At 37.0% G+C, this 19,920-nt stretch overlaps 3 protein-coding genes across 3 annotated transcripts; 2 read left to right on the forward strand and 1 right to left on the reverse strand.

Moving 5' to 3' along the window:
- Positions 1 to 1,365: 1,365 nt before the first annotated feature.
- LOC114250655 (zinc finger matrin-type protein 5) lies at positions 1,366 to 8,103 on the forward strand. The gene is made up of 3 exons (XM_028184620.2): positions 1,366 to 2,043; positions 2,854 to 2,988; positions 3,645 to 8,103. The coding sequence occupies exons 1-3, from the start codon at positions 1,917 to 1,919 to the stop codon at positions 3,890 to 3,892; spliced, it is 510 nt and encodes a 169-aa protein (XP_028040421.2). The 5' UTR covers positions 1,366 to 1,916; the 3' UTR covers positions 3,893 to 8,103.
- LOC149499940 (uncharacterized) lies at positions 3,771 to 10,184 on the forward strand. The gene is made up of 2 exons (XM_089738158.1): positions 3,771 to 3,902; positions 9,691 to 10,184. Exon 2 carries the CDS (start codon positions 9,742 to 9,744, stop codon positions 10,168 to 10,170), a length of 429 nt encoding a protein of 142 aa, XP_089594284.1. The 5' UTR covers positions 3,771 to 3,902; positions 9,691 to 9,741; the 3' UTR covers positions 10,171 to 10,184.
- A 471-nt stretch (positions 10,185 to 10,655) lies between these two features.
- Positions 10,656 to 18,795, reverse strand: LOC114250647 (uncharacterized). The gene is made up of 8 exons (XM_089738157.1): positions 18,610 to 18,795; positions 17,676 to 17,717; positions 16,012 to 16,128; positions 14,824 to 14,898; positions 13,616 to 13,660; positions 12,792 to 12,902; positions 12,046 to 12,123; positions 10,656 to 10,847 (listed from the first exon to the last, which is right to left on the reverse strand). The coding sequence occupies exons 1-8, from the start codon at positions 18,766 to 18,768 to the stop codon at positions 10,734 to 10,736; spliced, it is 741 nt and encodes a 246-aa protein (XP_089594283.1). The 5' UTR covers positions 18,769 to 18,795; the 3' UTR covers positions 10,656 to 10,733.
- Positions 18,796 to 19,920: the final 1,125 nt, after the last annotated feature.

Genomic DNA, 19,920 nt, shown 5'->3' on the forward strand with positions numbered 1-19,920 from the left:
TCCCTTGTTATGTTAATATCTATTAAATTGCTTGAACAACAATATTTTCTTTTACTAAACGTCATAATAAACTTACTTTTATTATGCAATGACTTCAACTGAGAAAAATAGAATTTAAAATTTTTAAATTTAACTAAAATGTAACCAATATTTTTTGTTGAAGTGAAAACAACACTGAAGTAGGAAACCTTCTATGGAAAACAACAACCAACAACGCCGATGACAGGCGGTACGGCGTTCCGTTTTAAGCAGTAACTAGTGTAGCTAACTATAATATAAAAGACCGGCTTCACAGAAAAGTAATTTGACATCACACAGTGCTCACAGTGCACCTCGGAACATAGCCGAGGTGTGGTAGTCTGTTTTTAAAATCTTTCCACTTGCTACTATGGATGGCGCCTCCATAATTGATTGCCTCTCAGCGGAGCATTTTTAAATACTGAGATGGTACTCCTTAGTTCTACCTTCCTATTTGTGATTGATTATGTGACGTATATTTTTTTTTTTGTATAATAATTTAACGCACAATTATGAGTAAATAAAATTCCCTTCTCGTTCTCTCAAATATCAACTGAAGTGTGTAAATTTTCATTATTTTACTGAGATTTTTTCATTTCTTCTAAACCAAGATTACGATATTTTTTTACTTCATCTCATTTAATTTCATTCTGTTCCATTCCACTTTTCATACAATATAACTGCCGTCTATGTCACCAAATATTTGAGTGCATGGGCTTCGTTTTGTATGATTATAAATCATCAATAAAATCAATATTATATAAATAAACGACCTTTTGGCGGGAACGCGAGGAGTGAAGTTGTGTGATTTGTTTTAATTTGTTTATTTAGAGTTTCTTCAGATTTCAATGTGTATTATCGGTGGCTTATTAATTATTTAGTATCTGTGAAAGTGCACAAATGTGGGAAAATGAAACAAAGCCGATATACGTAACTTTTCGGGATCCTCCAAAAAGACCACTGAAAAAATTTCAGTAAGAGACCATCATTTTACTGAGATTATAAATTTCATCCCATATCATCTCATCTCATTTCATTTCATTTCATCCCAGCTGCTTAATTTCATTTCATTTCCCTCCATATTATCATTTGTCATAAAGTTAGGTTTTGCGTTAGGCAGCTGCTTGGCTCTGCCCCTGGCATTGCCGAAGTCCACGGGTGACGGTAGCCACTCACCATCAGGTGGACCGTACGCTCGTCTGCCTACAATGACAATAAAAAAAACATGTTAAGAATATAAGTTAAAATAATACATGACTTAAAGGTCTTAGTTACCAGGTCATAAAGTCCTTTAAAAAAACACTATTGTGGTCGTCGTGGCCTAACGGATAAGACGTCCGGTGCATTCGTGTTGAAGCGATGCACCGGTGTTCGAATCCCGCAGGCGGGTACCAATTTTTCTAATGAAATACGTACTCAACAAATGTTCACGATTGACTTCCACGGTGAAAGGAATAACATCGTGTGATAAAAATGAAACCCGCAAAATTATAATTTGCGTAAATACTGGTGGTAGGACCTCTTGTGAGTCCGCACGGGTAGGTACCACCGCCCCGCCTATTTCTGCCGTGAAGCAGTAATGCGTTTCGGTTTGAAGGGTGGGGCAGCCGTTGTGACTATACTGAGACCTTAGAACTATATCTCAAGGTGTGTGGCGCATTTACGTTGTAGATGTCTATGGGCTCCAGTAACCACTTAACATCAGGTGGGCTGTGAGCTCGTCCACACAGCTAAGCAATAAAAAAAAAAAAAAAAAAAAAAAACACTAGAAAAACATCAGTTATTTTGCGGGGGCAATTTTGATAAATTAGACGCATACCTAATTATTTATATTCAATATATTAATGTATAATCTATGATTAAATTCATTAAATTGATGAGCCTATTACAAATATAAAATGGGTAAAAAGTATTACTGTGACTACTGCGATAAGTCTATGGTTGCTACGCCGGCAATCATAAAAACACACAATAAAGGATTGGAACATCAGAAATTGGTACATGAACACTATCAAGAATATAAAGGTAATATAGTAATATAGATAAGTTAATACAAAAGTCGTACCAAACTAAGACATAAAATGCTTGCTGATATTTATTTATCTCATAAAGGTTCTCTTATAATAATATGTAATACAATAATAATTAAATAACTGGGAACGAATTATGTACGATCATCCGGCCTCAAATTAGGATTCCCTGTGTTATGGGTACCAGATACTGACATAATACTTTGTAGGCAGCAGCTTGGCTCTGCCCCTGGCATTGCTGAAGTCCATGGGCGACGGTAACCACTCACCATCAGGTGGGCCGTGTGCTCGTCTGCCTACAGGGGCAATAAAAAAATTAAATACATATTATTATATAGTTACAAAACACCCAGCCAAAGAGCAAAAAGACCTGTTCTTGACACGAAAGTTTACTCGATGAGGTTTGCTAACTAAATTACAAATTTCTATCAGCATAAGATAAAACCTTTAAGAGAGCTGGAGTCTGTACTGGCTCAAATACAGGTCCTATTATAATAGAGTATTCAGCGATAGGCAGTGGTTTGTTTCCTGGCAATGCTAATGCTCATAAGCGACGTGGCTCACCTAGACAAAAACAAAAAAGAATCAAATCATTACATTATTTACAGAACAATGTGAGCCCATACATGGTTGGTTCAAACATTGTGTTGTCCTTGACATCTGGTAACAATTTCAAACCTGAATGACCGTGAGATCAGTCTAAATAGAAAAAATAGAAAAATGAAACACTTTAAACCCAAATTCAAATCTTAGTTATTTAAAAATTACAAAATTTTATGAAGTGGTTTTTTAATGTAAATTGCAGATCCAGAGACTATTATATTAGAAGAGAGTAAGAAAATACAATGCACCAGATTTATGAGTGGAAATTGTTCGTTTGGACCAATATGCAGGTACTCTCATTACACGAAGGAGGAATTAGACAATTTGAAACTACAAGGTAACAATCTTTACTTGCAGTTAGATGTGTTTTCTTAACATAATAAACCATATCAACATGTCGACTGTCATTTAGGTCAGCGGTGTCTTACGTGGCATACTGAAGTAATTATGTTGATTTCTCTCTTCTCTGGTTTTTACTGGTGGTAGGACCTCTTGTGAGTCCGCACGCGTAGGTACCACCGCCCCGCCTATTTCTGCCGTGAAGCAGTAATGCGTTTCGGTTTGAAGGATGGGGTAGCCGTTGTGACTGTCCTGAGGAGACCTTAGAACTATATCTCAAGGTGTGTGGCGCATTTACGTTGTAGATGTCTATGGGCTCCAGTAGCCACTTAAAACCAGGTGGGCTGTGAGCTCATCCACACATCTAAGCAATAAAAAAAAATCAATCACTATTTATTAAGGCGCTGGAATATCTAGTAGACTTTAAGAAAGAGGAATCATTTTGTAGAGACCTAAAAGACTAAAACATAGATTAAAAACAACAGAAGGCAAATTTATCCAGATGCTTAGTAAGAAAAATCGACATAATTACTTCACTGCCCCATGTAGGGCACCGGTGACTTATAGTGCAGTCAATGTGATGAGATTATCAACAATATTTCTGTTTCTATATTTTATATACAAAATTCAATAAAACCATTTTTTTTTTTACAGTTCAGCAACAAAAACGAAAGAAAACAAAACAGCCAGAACCGTCCTTGGAAAATTTGTATGAACAATTGCAAAATGAAAAGTCAAACGATCTCACTGTGCAGAGCGAAACTCTCATAGTAGATGCGAACGGGCGGACACATTTCCTGCCTTGGGTGTACAATCCTAAGTTGGATATGTTCAAATTACCACCGAGCCTAGAAAGGCTCACACCCGAAAATATGTATTGTCCTCCTACTCATTGGGGATGAATTGGGATATGTATGTATTTTTGATGAAAGCATCACTTGTTGCACCTGTGCAGCTGATAACATAATACTTCCCTTTTAAACCAAAATAGATTACTATATTGCATTAAAAATAAACAGGGCAGCGGAATGTGCATATAATGCTCCCTAGCAGCAGTAAATATGAAAATCAATAAATTTTGTACACTGTTAGGTAGGAAACTGGTATAAGTATGCAGAGTAAACTTCATGATTGCATAGTTCAATATGACTAGACCTGCTACAATATAAAGAACACTTATTGACGGCTTGGTCCTATTTTGACTACTTGACCGCCATTCATAACAACCATGTGTTATTTATTGTCCCTATTACATGATGTACTTTATTCTCATAATATGTCTAGTACTCACTACATTGTTTTGATTGTTATTTATTATTAAGATGTAATTTTGCTTAACCTTAAAACTTTGGTAAACACAGTTACGTCATTGTAGAAGGAGAACATTATCACGGAAGAATACCACTGATATAAAGACCTTTTTCATTGTTTTATTGTTATCTGAAATTAGACAGGCTTCAATCATTCAATGTCCTTACTAAATACTTGTTTGAAATAAAGTTTACACGTAACATTTAAAAAAAAAACTTTTCCCGCCTAAGGTATAGTAGTGGTATGTTTAGTAAAGAAGTTATTTCAAAAAGAAAATTAAAAAATACCTAATGTGATTGAACCAATTGACTTTTAACATTTAGGATTGTTTGTTTAGGAAACTATTGTAATTATCATACAAAATTTGTATGTCTCTCAAAGTTTTAAATCAGTGATTGGTAAGAAGTAAATCCAAATTTGAGAAACAATTAGTAATCAGCCGGACAAGTATATGATAAAGTGCTAATCTATGGCCTTACTAATTATTAATCACCGAAGGTACCAGGCTCAATTTATCTGCCATATATACAGGTTATGTGCATATTATTGTGCATTCTTCTTTGTCGTTTCCTCATTACAGAGGCTCGTGACCACCTTGGTCCAGTTTTTGCACCAGCTTCCTCCAATGTTGCCTGCATTCGGCCTGCTTAATGGCGCCCGGGACGCTGGTGTTTGTGCATTACAGCGTGTGAAACTACTGCGTGTTAAAAATTAATTAAAATGTATGACATTACATTACGTTTGAAGTCGTCCTGGTCTAAAAGATAAGAAGTCCATTGCATTCGTATCTAGCGATGCACCGGTGTTCGAATCCCGCAGGCAGATACCAATTTTTCTAATGAAATACGTACCTAGGCACTTAACAAATTTTCACGATTGACTTCCAAGGTGTAGGAATAACATTGTGTAATAAAAATTAAACCCGAAAAATTATAATTTGTGTAATTACTGGTGGTAGGACCTCTTGTGAGTCCGCACGGGTAGGTACCACCACCCCGCCTATTTCTATTGTGAAGCAGTAATGTGTTTCGGTTTGAAGGGTGGGGCAGCCATTGTAACTATACTGAGACCTTAGAACTTATATCTCAAGGTGGGTGACGCATGTACCTTGTAGATGACTATGGGCTCCAGTAACCACTTAACACCAGGTGGGCTGCGAGCTCGTCCACCCATCTAAGCAATAAATAAAAACTAAGTACACTTTACATTAAAATAGCAAAATATATTAATTTTCTATATTTATTTCAGAGTAATCAAATTTAATCAAAAAAAAATTAATCGGTTGTCTGTAAAGTCGGTTTACTGACGATAGTTGAACGTGACAACGTCATAAGAAAATACTGATGGAATGGTTTCATTTTTCAATTATCGCAATTATCGTTGCTATAAACAATTGACACCACATTCACTTTTCACTGAACTTCATACTTGACGAAAACATGTAAATGTATTATTGTATAGCAGCTGTCCACGCGGATGCATCGCTCACTCAAGTAGGAGAGAGACAGCTATCGAATGCTGCTGAACGCGGAGACCGATTGTGCCTCTTTGTCGCTCGTTGCGCGCTCTCGCTTGCGCTTCAAGCCTTAAATGGAACGCCTCATGAGTCGTGTTTTTTCGTGCGTGCAGCCGGCTCCATCAAATTATAAGACGTTGTCACGTCAAAAGCTCTTCATTCAAGGCTGTCACAAGCCATTTTATCATCATGAATTTACACCTACTGTACAAAATACTTAAGACCTTGATTATTTCGAAATTAATCTCACAAACTTAAATTCTTCTAGTCCAAAAAACCTGACTAGTTATATATGGTGTAATCCTTCTAAGTCTTTGGTAATATATTGGAGGGTAGTTTACAAATCGAAATTCAGGCGAAACTTCATATCTCTGAGAGTAAACCTGTTAAAAAAATGTGCTTTTTAAGAATTGTGAAGATAAACAGCAATCTAATTTTACTTGAGTTTTCTGTAGTTATTTTAAAAATTGATTATCTATTCATTTAACAATATATTTTTTATAGGTAAATACATTAATGATATAATAAATCATTATAATATATATATATATAATATACAATATATCAAATATTTATCATTACCTAATCAATAATATGCGTATTTCGGGCCTGTGATTATTGATAATAAGAAAAAAAACGATCGGAAATTCGATCGTTTGGGGGTATACGACAAAGGGAAGATCTTCATCGGTCATCGAGCGAGTGATATTGCTCAGTAGACCGACGCGACGGACCGAATGTTTTTTTTTTTTTATAAGGATTGAAGGATTACTTGTGGCCCGAAGGCCTTTCCAGTTTCACCAGGACAGGTGGGCGAGCAATGGCTCAGCCAGAAGGAGTGGGATTTGCTAACAGCTGCCCGAGCGCCTTCATAGGAAACCTAACAACTCAAGAGCAGCTGCTTCGCGAATGAATCTACTACCGGATCGGAATCGCGAGATCGGATCGGATCCGACGAGAGACTCAGCGAGCTGAGTCATGGGTAGGTTGCACGGTTACCGGGGCTCCTAAGCCTGCTCCTAGTGTTAGAGCTGAAGGCGTCTAATGCAAAGGTTATTGGATCTGATGGATCCGTAAGGACGTGTCTAGGGCGTCGACGGTGACTGGCTCCTGCGTGATCAGGATTCGGGGAGTAGTCAGCGGCGGCAACGATAAGGCGATTATCATGACGCATATCCTTATAGAAGTACCGTTCCGACGCTGACTTCATGTATTTCTGGATTCATTCGAGACCCAGGTCGTCGTGTAGGTCAACGTTTCTCACGAACCACGGAGCTCCGACGGCTAACCTGCAAAAGCGGGATTGTAGAGATTGGAGAGTGTCTATGTGCGTGCGGGCAGCGTGAGCGAACACAACACTTGCGTAAGTCATGACGGGAGGCCCGAATGTTGTTCGGAACTTGTATTTATTTTGCAAGCTTATCTTGAAAATGTGAGATTCAGGCATCTGTCAAATATCTTGTACCTACTGTATGATAGCTACCGTTACAGGTTGCTTATTCTTTGGTTGTTATTTTGTTTGGTTCATCCAAGTTGCAAACACGATCAAAACTACTTTAAGTTTATTATTTATTACATTTTATCATATCATACATATTTAATTTTAATACAGCATTGCATTTTATCATTATCAGTACTAAGTATTTATTGTTGCATGTTTCATTCCTTTTTTCTGCTGTCACTTTAATTACTGTTAAAACATGATGTTGCTACGTAGGGGAAAGGGGGGTAGCCCCGGCCATTTTTTTGTTTTCGATATTATGACTATATTTATTAAGTAAAATAATAAAAAAACTATTAAAAATAATCAACATTATATTTATTTAAGATAAATATCGAAAACTCAGACAACAACATAATCCCTCTGTAATTAAAGCCACTTGAAAAAGTAATCAAATTTTAGTATCCCTTAAAGATGGCGGGTAGCTCCGGCCACCCAGGTATTTAAAGATTAGTGCGTTAAATTAATTAATGCGTAAAAGCACACAGACATAACACGTACTTATAGGTAACACTACGAGAGTCACTAGTATTTGCGGTGGCCGAGGCTACCCGCCGGCCGGGGCTACCCCCCGCTCCCCTAATAAAATATTTTAATTTATTGCATTTTAAACTTCGAGTACAATTTTACTGCTACATATCAAATAATAGCAGCAAATGTTACCATAAAACCTACCTTGTACATATTATTATTTAAAATTAAAATTGACAATAGAACAAATTTCGTAACCATATTTTTTTTTATGTAATAATATTATGTTGCACAATAAATTGCTTTAACATTCAGCGCCTTTTTATTTGCATGTAAATTCCATTATATCTCCAATCAAATATATTGGACTGATAAAATATGAAAGTAAAACTTCGAACATGTTTTGCAAGTTACAAATAAAAATATTTTTCGTAAGTTTATTTATTTGTATAGTAATGTTAAATGAACGAGCTCACAGACCACTTCGAAGCTTATAGACATGACAATGCCCATGTCTATATCCACCTTGACTTATATAATATAATATATACCTATATTTTTTATTGCTTAGATGGGTGGACGAGCTCACGGCTCACCTGGTTTTAAGTGTTTACTGGAGCCTATAAACATCTACAACCTAAATGCGCCACCCACCTTGAGATATAAGTTATAAGGTCTCAGTATAGTTACAACGGCTGCCCCACCCTTCAAATCGAAACGCATTACTGCTTCACGGCAGAAATAGGCGGAGTGGTGGTACCTACCCGTGCGGACTCACAAGAGTATAAGAGTCGTTTCATCTTTCAAAGCGGTTCCTGTGGACTGAATGGTAAACAGTCTACGTCGCCCTAAACACGTAATTACAGATCATCCCGATCCATTAATGGTGTTTTAGGTACTTCAAGCACCGGTCACCGTCCTCCCCGAAACCATCGCTTGCGTCGAAGGGCTCGATGAGTAAATTAACCCATAGACACATCCTACTGAGTTTCTCGCCGGATCTTCTCAGTGGGTCGCGTTTCCGATGCGGTGGTATATTCTGCGAAGCACTGTTCTTGCTAGGGCCAGTGTTATCAACACTTCCGGTTTGAGCCCCGTTAGCTCACCTACACGTCAAGGCGAAGCTGAAATAGCCTCTCAAGGATATCAGCATAGGTAGGAGAAAAAAAATCAAACCGGGTCAGATGTTGGGAAGATGTTCTTGTGTTTCTTAACGCTAGTTTTCAAAACCATTATTAAATCAGGCAAAGATTAAAATGTATAAAACTATTTAAAAAAAAAGGTTCTACCTTTAATCTTATTATTATCTTATACCTTTAAACGAGCAATTCTTGTATATATATAACTAGCGACCCGCCCTCGCTTCGCTTCGGAAACATTAAAACACACATGAAACCAAAAAAAAAAATAAAAAAAAAATAAAAAAAAGTAGCCTATGTTCATCAGGGACAATGTCGGCTTCTAGTGGAAAAAGAATTTTTCAAATCGGTCCAGTAGTTTCGGAGCCTATTCGAAACAAACAAACAAACAAATCTTTCCTCTTTATAATATTAGTATAGAGTATAGATATAGATATAGATGTGAATCTCGGAAACGGCTCCAACGATTTTCATAAAATTTAGTATACAGGGGATTTCGGGGGCGATAAATCGATCTAGCTACGATTTATTTTCAGAAAATGTTGTTTTATTTGTGTTTTCAATAATCAACTCTTCCCGACATCTATGGGCGAATAATAATACTATTTTTCTTAATTGAGGGCAACTAACCGCTTTAAAGACACAACAAGATGGCGTTATCAAAAAAAAAAAACCCGAGAAAAGCTCGGTCATCATCTAGTTTAGATTAAGCGTAATCATTTAGCACCGAAACATACAAAACTGTTTTAAATTGTATTAAAGGTAACAATAATTATTAACAAAACGCATCCTTATTCAAATGATTTTATTAAAATGAAGATTATCGACGAATTATGGTCTAAGGAAGACGACGAAATTTATTCTCACGAAATGAAGAGCAGGAGATTCGAAGACGTGGAAAAGTTCAAGGAAGATTTGAAAGTCGCTGCGCTTTCCAGGCAACAGCACGCGAAGAAAGTTCAAGTCATAACCGATTTCATAAAAGACAATTATCAGACTACGAATTATCTTTACAACGAAGTACAAAGGATCAAACGTACTCGCGTAGTGAAAGATGATCTAAGAAAGATGATTGAGTATTTAGAGGAGAAAGACGAGAAGAAATTGAAAAGGAACATTATCGAATGTTATAGAAAGGCTAGACTGGCCGAAGAGAAAGCTACCGATCTTTGGAAGCCTGATACCAACAATTTGCTGATTAATGTCCTAAGAGATCCTTATAATGATGGGTTTCTTAATTAAAATTATTCACATTGTATACTTGTTTTATTCAAATTCAAAATCATTTATTTCAACTTAGATGTCAGTATAACAAACACACTTGTTGAATGTCAAAATATAAATAACAATGTTAACTCTACCACCGGTTCCAAAAAAAGCCACAGTCCTGGGAAGAACCGGCGAAACAAACTCAGTGGCCTTCTTTTTTTGTTTTTTCTCAAATATATATTTTTTTTTTAAATAAGATATATATTTACAAATAAACGAAAAAACAAGTCAAAAAATACAATTAAAAAATATATAATATGAAAAATGAAAAGGCTAGGAGCTAGGCGAGCCTCATTCCCTCGTAGTGCCACCTAGCAAATAATCCTTAACTTTATAATATGCCTTGTTGCACAAACGTTCCTTGACAGTTTTCTTAAATCTATGAACAGGTAGCAATTGAACGTTTTTATTTTGTGTGACTCGACATATTTCCAATTGAGGAAGATCAGCAGCACATTTCACCAGGCTACCTTGAGTGACTTCGCGTTGAAAATAAAAAAGAAAACACCTTTAATAATACACAAACCACCTTTTATTTAGTATGTTTTTTTATTATTTACCGCGTAAATTAAATACGGTGATATTTTCTTCAATTTCATTATAGCCTCGTACTCGTCATCTTCTGGCGTGATTTTAATCTTAATGGTTTTCTGTAAAGTTTTCAATCATTATGTATACAAGATATTATTATGTTAGCTGATCATTCATTCCTTTTGAAGTCGTCGTGGCCTAACGGATAAGACGTCCGGTGCATTCGTGTTGAGCGCGATGCACCGGTGTTCGAATCTCAGGCGGGTACCAATTTTTCTAAAGAAATACGTACTAAGCAAATGTTCACGATTGACTTCCACGGTGAAGGAATAACATCGTGTAATAAAATAGAAACCCGCAAAATTATAATTTGCGTAATTACTGGTGATAGGACCTTTTATGAGTCCGCGCGGGTGGATACCACCACCCTGCCTATTTCTGCCGTGAAGCAGTAATACGTTTCGGTTTGAAGGGTGGGGCAGCCGTTGTAACTAAACTTGAGACCTTAGAACTTATTGGGTGGCGCATTTACGTTGTGTATATCTATGGGCTCCAGTATCCACTTAACATCAGGTAGGCTGCGAGCTCGTCCACCCATCTAAGCAATATAAAAAAAAAAACCAACATTAAGTAGGTATACAGGATATGTTAACTGCTCATTCCAACTTAAAACTGCATTGTCACCGAGGGTTTTCTGCTCTGTTGGGTGCTAGATCTCACGGCGCATCTGGTGTTAAATGAGTATCGGAGCTCATGGGCACCAACAACGTAAATGCCACCGCCCATGTTGAGAAATCTATACTAATATATAAATCTACAGTGGTTTTTACGGATATGCCGTTATAACTACTGAACCATGCATCCGACTGACTTGAAACTTGGTATCCGTGTAGAAAATACATGTACTCAATGGATAGGCTAATATTTATATGAGTTTTGGGCTCCCTAATAATAATGACAATAAATGATAATATTAATTTTAAAACCCCGGCGAAGCGGGCGAGTACCGCTAGTAATTTCTAAGTCTTTGTTTTACAGTGTAACGGTCCCCCTGCTCAAACCGTAACGCATTACTGCTTTACGGCAGAATTAGGCAGGTAGGTGGTACCATTCCGTGCGGGCTCCTAAGATGCAGTACTTCCAGTAAAAAACCTAGGCACAAGGGCCTTTGACTGTACCTCCTTAATCGAGATAATTTAATGTTATTTAATTAAAATAATTAATAACAAATTAAATTAATTAAGATATTGATATGTTTGTAGACCTAACAATTGATTTTCTCCTGTAAGTAGTTAAAATTAGAAAAAAATAACTTACCAGGTTGATTTTTTTGTTGGATCGCAAAATGTTCGTAGCATCATTAACGTCTTCTTTCCAAAAATCGTTCCAATAATTCTGAAAGAGAAATTAGTCCGATGGTTTGAATAAACCGCAAAGTTCTTTCTTATGTCTGTAAGATAAGATGCCCGGTGTCTCGTGCGTAATCATATTCACATGTTTATTAGCTCCTGTAACTAATTAACATCAAGGGGTCCTTGAGATCATTTATTCAATAAATTCAAAATGATGGAGAAAGATTCATGCTTTATGGTATTTGAATATGGCTGACATTGACTATGGCAAGGTTTAGTTTAAATACTAGTACATATTGTTATTGTTTCCATAGACACATCTTCTCAGTGGGTCGCATTTCCGATCCGGTGGTTAGATTCTTCGAACCACTGCTCTTGTTAGGGCCAGTGTTAGCAACACCTCCGGTTTGAGCCCCGACAGCTCACCTACACACTAGAGTAACACTGAAATAGCCTCTCAAGGCTATCAGCATAGTTAAAAAAAGTTATTGTTAAAGGTATTGTGGGACTAAGCCCAAGTGTCACGCTCATCCACGTGATTCTGTTGTGACCACCCCAAAATAGAGTTGAATAGGATCTTCATGATTCAGTATTGAAAATTTGATTTTTTAATTCTCGTAGTATCTGACTCGAAAAAAAGATTTGCTAAGACAAAATTCAGGTAGAATAATATACGTATCGGACATCAGTATTTTCATAAATCACACTTACCCCACTCCTTAAAATGTTTTTCTGAACGATATCTTCGCTCGGATTTACAGGTTTAGATGCTTCTAGAATTGCTGCTTGTTTGGCTAACGCTAGGACAATTTCTGGCGATGCCTGTATAAATGTTGACGCGGGTAAATTAAGTGACGGAAGTGGAAACTTATTTTAATTTATACGTGGTACCTAAAGTGAACATTTTATGTGAGATAAAGAATTAGAGGATCGGCGACCTTGAGCGATGTGCCTATAACGGGGTTAAAATCCTGCATGAAGATACCCTTTGCTCTACCTAACGATTGTGAAAGAATTACATAACCAACACTTCTCTCTGCATATTGAGGAATGGTGCAACTATTATATATTACAACAAAGATTCCGACATCACGTTCCAAAGTAGATGTTAAAAATTAGGGCTTTCAGGGAGAAAAAAACCTCAATCTACTGCTGCATACGAGCAGAGAAGTTCACAGCTAGTCTGGAATTTTTACGGTAACCTTCGGTTCTGAGCGAATTCAAATTTAAAACGGTGAGATCCTCAAACAAAGGCCCACGGTGGGTAAGTATTTGAGTTCTTCGGACACGGTCTGTAAATCTGGTGATAGCGTCCAAAAACTGATTGTTGCCGAAAAAATATGGGACAAGAAGCCAGGAGGATGGGGTTCAAAGCGTTCAATGATGATGTTAGGTACATGTTGCTGAAAGTCAGAACTGATAGAGGATTACATTACAAAAGAAGCTGATATACTCATCGGTAACAAGCCCCAGCATTTTGTAATTGACGCAAGGAGGAAATTGCAGAGTAAAATTTCAATTAAATTTATATTTACCAACTGTGGGGTCAAATCATCAGCAATTTCCTCTTCTTTATTTACCTGAATTCAAACACAAAATATAACACAAGATTTTTTTTATATCCATACAGACAATATTATCTAGTTGTACAATACAAACGAATTATTGTTTAGTCAATACATTATCAATTTGCAGTCCCTTTCGTGAATGCTGGCAACATCTTGAGACTTAAGAAAAGCTTATTTTGCAATGTTCAAATTAATTCATCTTCATTCTAGCAAAATTGGATAAGGTATCTACGTTTTTCACTTATTGCCTATCTATAAATCAAAGTTTTATTCTCTGAATTCTCGCTAAGGGCCATACTTGCTTTCTGATTTGAAGGGCTTAATAAGATCTCATGAAGATTGCGCCTCGGCTGCGGCAATTGCATTTAGTCAAAGCGTGACGTGAGAACAGTGTGCTTAGTGCGAGTTTTTTAACGTTCTCGTTAACGTAAAAGTTAACCCAATTTTGTATGCAGTTGGAACAGCGCCCCTAGCGGCAAATGTACACAAACGATCCTATTCCATTCCAAATACGAGCTAACTTTTACGTTATCGAGAACGTCAAAAAACTCGCACTAAGCACACAGTTGAACTATTGTTGAGGTAATCAGAAATTTGGAGCTAATTGAAAAGGAAGGATGAACCGAGAAGAACAAGCAAAATAATTTGCAAAAAAGCTATGCAGAACTGAATGAAGTATTTTTTTTTTATTTTTTTTTATTGCTTAGATGGGTGGACGAGCTCACAGCCCACCTGGTGTTAAGTGGTTACTGGAGCCCATAGACATCTACAACGTAAATGCGCCACCCACCTTGAGAATAAGTTCTAAGGTCTCAAGTAAAGTTACAACGGCTGCCCCACCCTTCGAACCGAAACGCATTACTACTCCACGGCAGAAATAGGCAGGGTGGTGGTACCTACCCGCGCGGACTCTCCAGAGTTCCTACCACCAGTTTGATATGTATTATAGAATTAAATATCTCGATTTGTAGAATTAGGAACTTTGCTACCGTCATCCAACGATTTATACCGCGAAGCTTACATATGTGGTGATTCCAAACTTAATTCTTATTTAAATACTATTAAAACTTTCCAGATATGTCACGAGCGTGACCTTGCTCTGTGGTGCTTATGACCGACTGTAAACTCTTACAGAATATCTTGTAAATTGCCGCAGAAAATGTAGACACACCTACCATTTTGAGTTTATCATTTGATCTTAACAGAGTCTTGGGAACCATATCTTCTTTCCAGAAACCATCCCAATAATTCTGAAAGCAATGAAGGTTCAAATAATGTCAATATGTTGTATGTAGGAAGCGAGGTTGAACAAAACGCAATATTAAGCAAATCAGCGGATTCTGCTAGCCGTGTTGGGTTATGTTTGTGCAATGTTCAAAAGAAAATGATGGTACCAATTTCTCAGAGCATTTAAAAAACCCTGATAACATAAAATACCATTATATCGTAAGTTTTTCGGAATTAAAAACTTTGAATTTTTGGGATTTCTAAGTGTACATGTTCTTGTTTCATATAAAAAAAAGGGTGCGTGTACTTATGTACGCGCGTAAGAAGTTATACTTTATTTTTATATATATATATTTTTTTAATTTAAGTTTTAATCAATTTGAAAAGAAATCGATTAAACTACATCCTCAAACACGCATATTGGACATCCCTTTTCTTGACATCGTATAAATTCGGTAATCCTCGGTACGGTTCGGAAAGTTCACCTGCGGCTATATTCAGACTCGCCAAGTTACGTCGGTCGTATTGTAATGAGCGATTTAGTGGGCAACTTCATTCTGTTAATTTTGTATCACGGTGCGCGCGCATCGTAAAATTTCACTCTCATCAATTTTTCATAACGCGTCTAAAGAAGTATAACTTCAATTATCGAGTAAAAATATTTATCTATCTGCTCAATGTCGTACATTTCACAACGGTTAGAAATGATCTGTTTGTTTTTAGGAAATGTATCACAACAACTAATAGTTAAAAAACTAAAAAAAATACGCTTTTATAGAAAATCTAACTAAATAATAGAAAATAAATTTTAATAAATTTGAATTACAAATAGTGTAAGAAAAAATGATTTTATTGTCAAAAAAGCATGAGGTGCTTTTCAGGATATTATCAAAATAACTACTACTATCAAAATAATTTACTCATATTTGTTCATAAAATATTTATAACTATTCATACCATGCGCTTCACGCTTTTTTTTTACAATAAAATCATTTTTAATAAGTATGCCAAATTTCGAGTTAATCCGACGTTTTGAAGGGGTTCAAAATCATGTTCAAAGATACATACTAACATACATACTAACATACGTATGAAGCTAATAAAAGCGTATTAAAAATAGCTTAAGTGAGACTCACACCGCTTCTCAATATGTTCTTCTGATTGTGTCTTGGCTTATTATAAGCATTGTTCAAGTCGGAACTTGTCCAAAGCGAGGCTTGCTTTGCTAATGACAGCAGAAGTTCTGGGGTTGCCTGTAATTTTTTCAAAGGCTGATAGCTTTATTTCTGAATCATTCTTAGATCTTAGCATTGATGTGAAAGAGCGACCGGTCGACAGTAATAATAATAATAAAAAATAAAAAATATAATAATAATAACACATCCACAACAGCTTAAAGCTTCTAGATTTAAAAGACAGCATATTTCTTTCACTACAAAAGGCAGCTATACTAAGTACATGCAGAATAGTGAGAAAGTTCCTGCAGCTTGAAGAAAACCAAGCGTACTACACGTAATAAAAACTAGCATATTAACTCATTGCTACTGTATATTACTTGGCCAAAAGCCTGTATATACAGTTCTACCGGCTCTGTCGACAGACTGAACTAAGAAAGAGAAAACCTATGAAAATAATAATAATAATAACAGTGTATCGTGTCCCGCCATTTCTGACAGGTTTTGGTCCAATGGGATGTTTCAGGACACCAGTGGCATTGCTTAGGGCGACCTAACCAGTTCCGTACCGCGACGGAAGATGTAGAGTCGTCGATAAGGCCACGACGACTTTTTCAGCTGGGGCGCTTGAGAAGATTTGTGCGTCTGGTTGAAGTACTGACCACGGAATCCTTTGTGCCTTGTCGGGTTCTGTTTTGAGCAAGGATTGGACGCCGGACGAGAGTGCAAGGTAGTCGTTTAGTGAGTGGGCCTTTAACATCTTCGGCCCGACCTTCATCATATTATTATTCAGTCATCGAATGCCGCGTGTATCCTGAGTGTGGATCCCTAGTGTGATCTTTATATATAACCAGGGATAGGCAGCTTAGCTTACCTTTGGCATTGATTATCTCCACGAGCGTGGTGACTTAAGTCTACTTTCAGTGCCAATATTTTTTTGACCATAATAAAAAAATCGATTGGAAAGTCCACAACGCCGACACAACTTCGAAAGCAATCAATTTTAATGAAATCAATCATGCAATTGCTTCCATGGTTTATTTTAATCATTTATGGTCAGTTTATGCAGCAAAAAATAAATTGCAAAGCAAATTAAAAAATTGTTTAAGTTCGAAGAAATTTAAACGAAAGGTGTAGTGAGAAGAAGTGTAGAGAGAGAGTGAAAGAGAGAGAGAGAGAGAAAGAGAAAGAGAACATACTTTATTGCACACCAAAACACAATTGACATCAGAAAACAGTCAACAAGCAGATACGTTTGTACAATAGGCGGTCTTATCGCTAAAAGTGATCTCTTCCAGACAAGCGTTTAATTACCTGAAATTCTCCACAGATAAAGATACATCAGGTATTTTGCGATGTACTATTAACAACACGTTATTAAAGAAAATACATACATACAATATATTTAAATATATACTTACATACACATAATAAATTAACAGTAAGGATAAAACAAAAACCAGCAAACAACACTAGGCGGATAGGTAATGTTTTTTCAAAATTCTTTTAAAGCAGCTTAAAGTTGGAGCACTTCTCACTGCATCCGGCAGAGCATTCCACAATCGAACCGCCTGGATGATGTATGAGTTATCAAAGAATGAAAAGAATGAGAAAAAATGTCTTACCAATTCTGGTGTTAGATGATTGACATCCTCTTCTTCTTGATTCTGAAGCAAAATTAAAACAATATTTTAGTAAACATGTATTTACACGTTCAGACAAATCTTTCTGCTCAAACATAGATTTTTAAGCAGACGTTTGAAGGGTTCCGTTACCCTTGACCCAAGTTCATCATCAGATAAGTTCGTTGGTGTTATAAAATAATGCATTGTTATTCGAGGCTCAAAAGACAGAAGAGCTTTACCAGTTTTTTACAGATAGTAGCTATAGTTGAAGACAATAAACAAATGAACGGCATGGTGACCGCCCACCCACTCTGAGTGATGATATCGAAGATATTTTTATTGCTTAGATGTGTAGACGAGATCACAGCCCACCTGGTGTTAAGTGGTTACTGGAGCACATAGACATCTACAGCGTAAATGCTGCCACCCACCTAGAGATATGAGTTCTAAGGTCTCAGTATAGTCACGACCTCTGTCTCACCCTTCAAATAGAAACGCATTACTGCTTCACGGGAAAAATAGGCAGTGTGGTGGTAACTACCCTTGCGGACTCAAATGAGGTCCTACCACGAGTAATCACTAGAGGTCCTACCACCAGTTTCACCTACCATCTCAATTTTATTTCTTAACAGCGGCCTTCAAATTGGAACACGTGCCTATTTTACGGAAGAAATAAACAGAATACGTATATCCGTGTTGGCTCACAATATGCCATACGGCATACATCGTTATGGTCTTCTTATTGCATAGATGAGTTTAAAAACACACCAATTAGAACAACAATCTTTCGTGAGACATTAGGCCAAATGGTTAGGTCCAAACGGTTGCCGGGTCTAATGTTATCAAGTCTATGGATTCTACCCCTTAACACCAGGCTTTGAACACGTCTGTTGGTTACACATGAAAACCTTCCAATGCCATCACTTGTTCTTACCTCCGTATAAGGATATTGTGGTACGAATCTTCTCCCCAAATCTTTATACACGTTGGGCTGCGCAAAATGTGGATTGGTAGCTGACCACGACGAAGGATCTCTAGAGTTCAGTTCAGCAATGAACCGTTGCATTTCTTTCTGTGAATTCAGTTTTACCATTTAAATGATTATCCCTAAGAAGGTAGGTCTTAGGAGCTGATACGGCCCAAAGTCTTATTCATGTTCCTGCTGCAAGGCAATGAATGCTATCTGGCTTAAAAAAATGATACAGACATTTTACTGAATAATCCAAATTCAATATCGTCAATATCAAAATTTGATATCACGTAACATACTATACTTTTTAAGTTTCAAAATAACAAGTTCCATAAAAAGAAAGCCACCAGAGAAACTAGCCAAAACAATCCTATTCTTCATGGAGTCCTATTTTTAATACGCTTTTATTAGCTTGATACGTGTATGTACGTCACGGAATCTTTGACCGTGATTTTGACTCCCTTCCAAACGTCGGATTAACTCGAAATTTGGCATACTTATACGCACGTTTCTTTTTACAATAAAATTATTTTCTATATTTTTATATATTTTATATATTCTATATTTAATCGTTACTTACTGGTGGTAGGATCTCTTGTGAGTCCGTACGGGTAGGTACTACCACCCTGCCTATTTCTGCCGTGAAGCAGTAATGCGTTTCGGTTTGAAGGTTGGGGCAGCCGTTGTAACTATACTTGAGGCCTTAGAACTTATATCTAAGTTATAGATGTCTATGGGCTCCAGTAACCACTTAACACCAGGTGGGCTGTGAGCTCGTCCACGCATCCAAACAATAAAAAAAAATCCTAGTGCGACCTAAGCCATAGTTAAGATTTACATACATCACAATGTATACGGTAATGAATTAATTTAGAATTACAGAATTATTTTTTGTACCTAAGCTGATAGCCTTGAGAGGCTATTTCAGCTTCGCCTTGACGTGTAGGTGAGCTCACGGGGCTCAAACCTGATGACGTTGCTAACACGAACCCCATCAAGAGTCGTGCTTCGCAGAATCTACCACCGGATCGGAAACGCGACCCACTGAGAAGATCCGGCGAGAAACTCAGTGGGCTGTGTCTGTGGGTTAATTTACTCATCGATCCCTTCGTCGCAAGCGACCGGTGCTTGAGGTACCTAAAAGCACCCTTAGTGGGTCGGGAGGATCCGAAATGACGTGTGAATTACAGATATACTACAGGCAGAGCCCTTGACGCAGAATTATTGAACAGAATTATTGACGCAGAGTAGCTGTTTTTTTTAAGACCTCATCCA

The sequence above is a fragment of the Bombyx mandarina genome, chromosome 24 (genome assembly GCF_030267445.1).
Source record: "Bombyx mandarina strain Sakado chromosome 24, ASM3026744v2".
Classification (NCBI taxonomy): domain Eukaryota; kingdom Metazoa; phylum Arthropoda; class Insecta; order Lepidoptera; family Bombycidae; genus Bombyx; species Bombyx mandarina.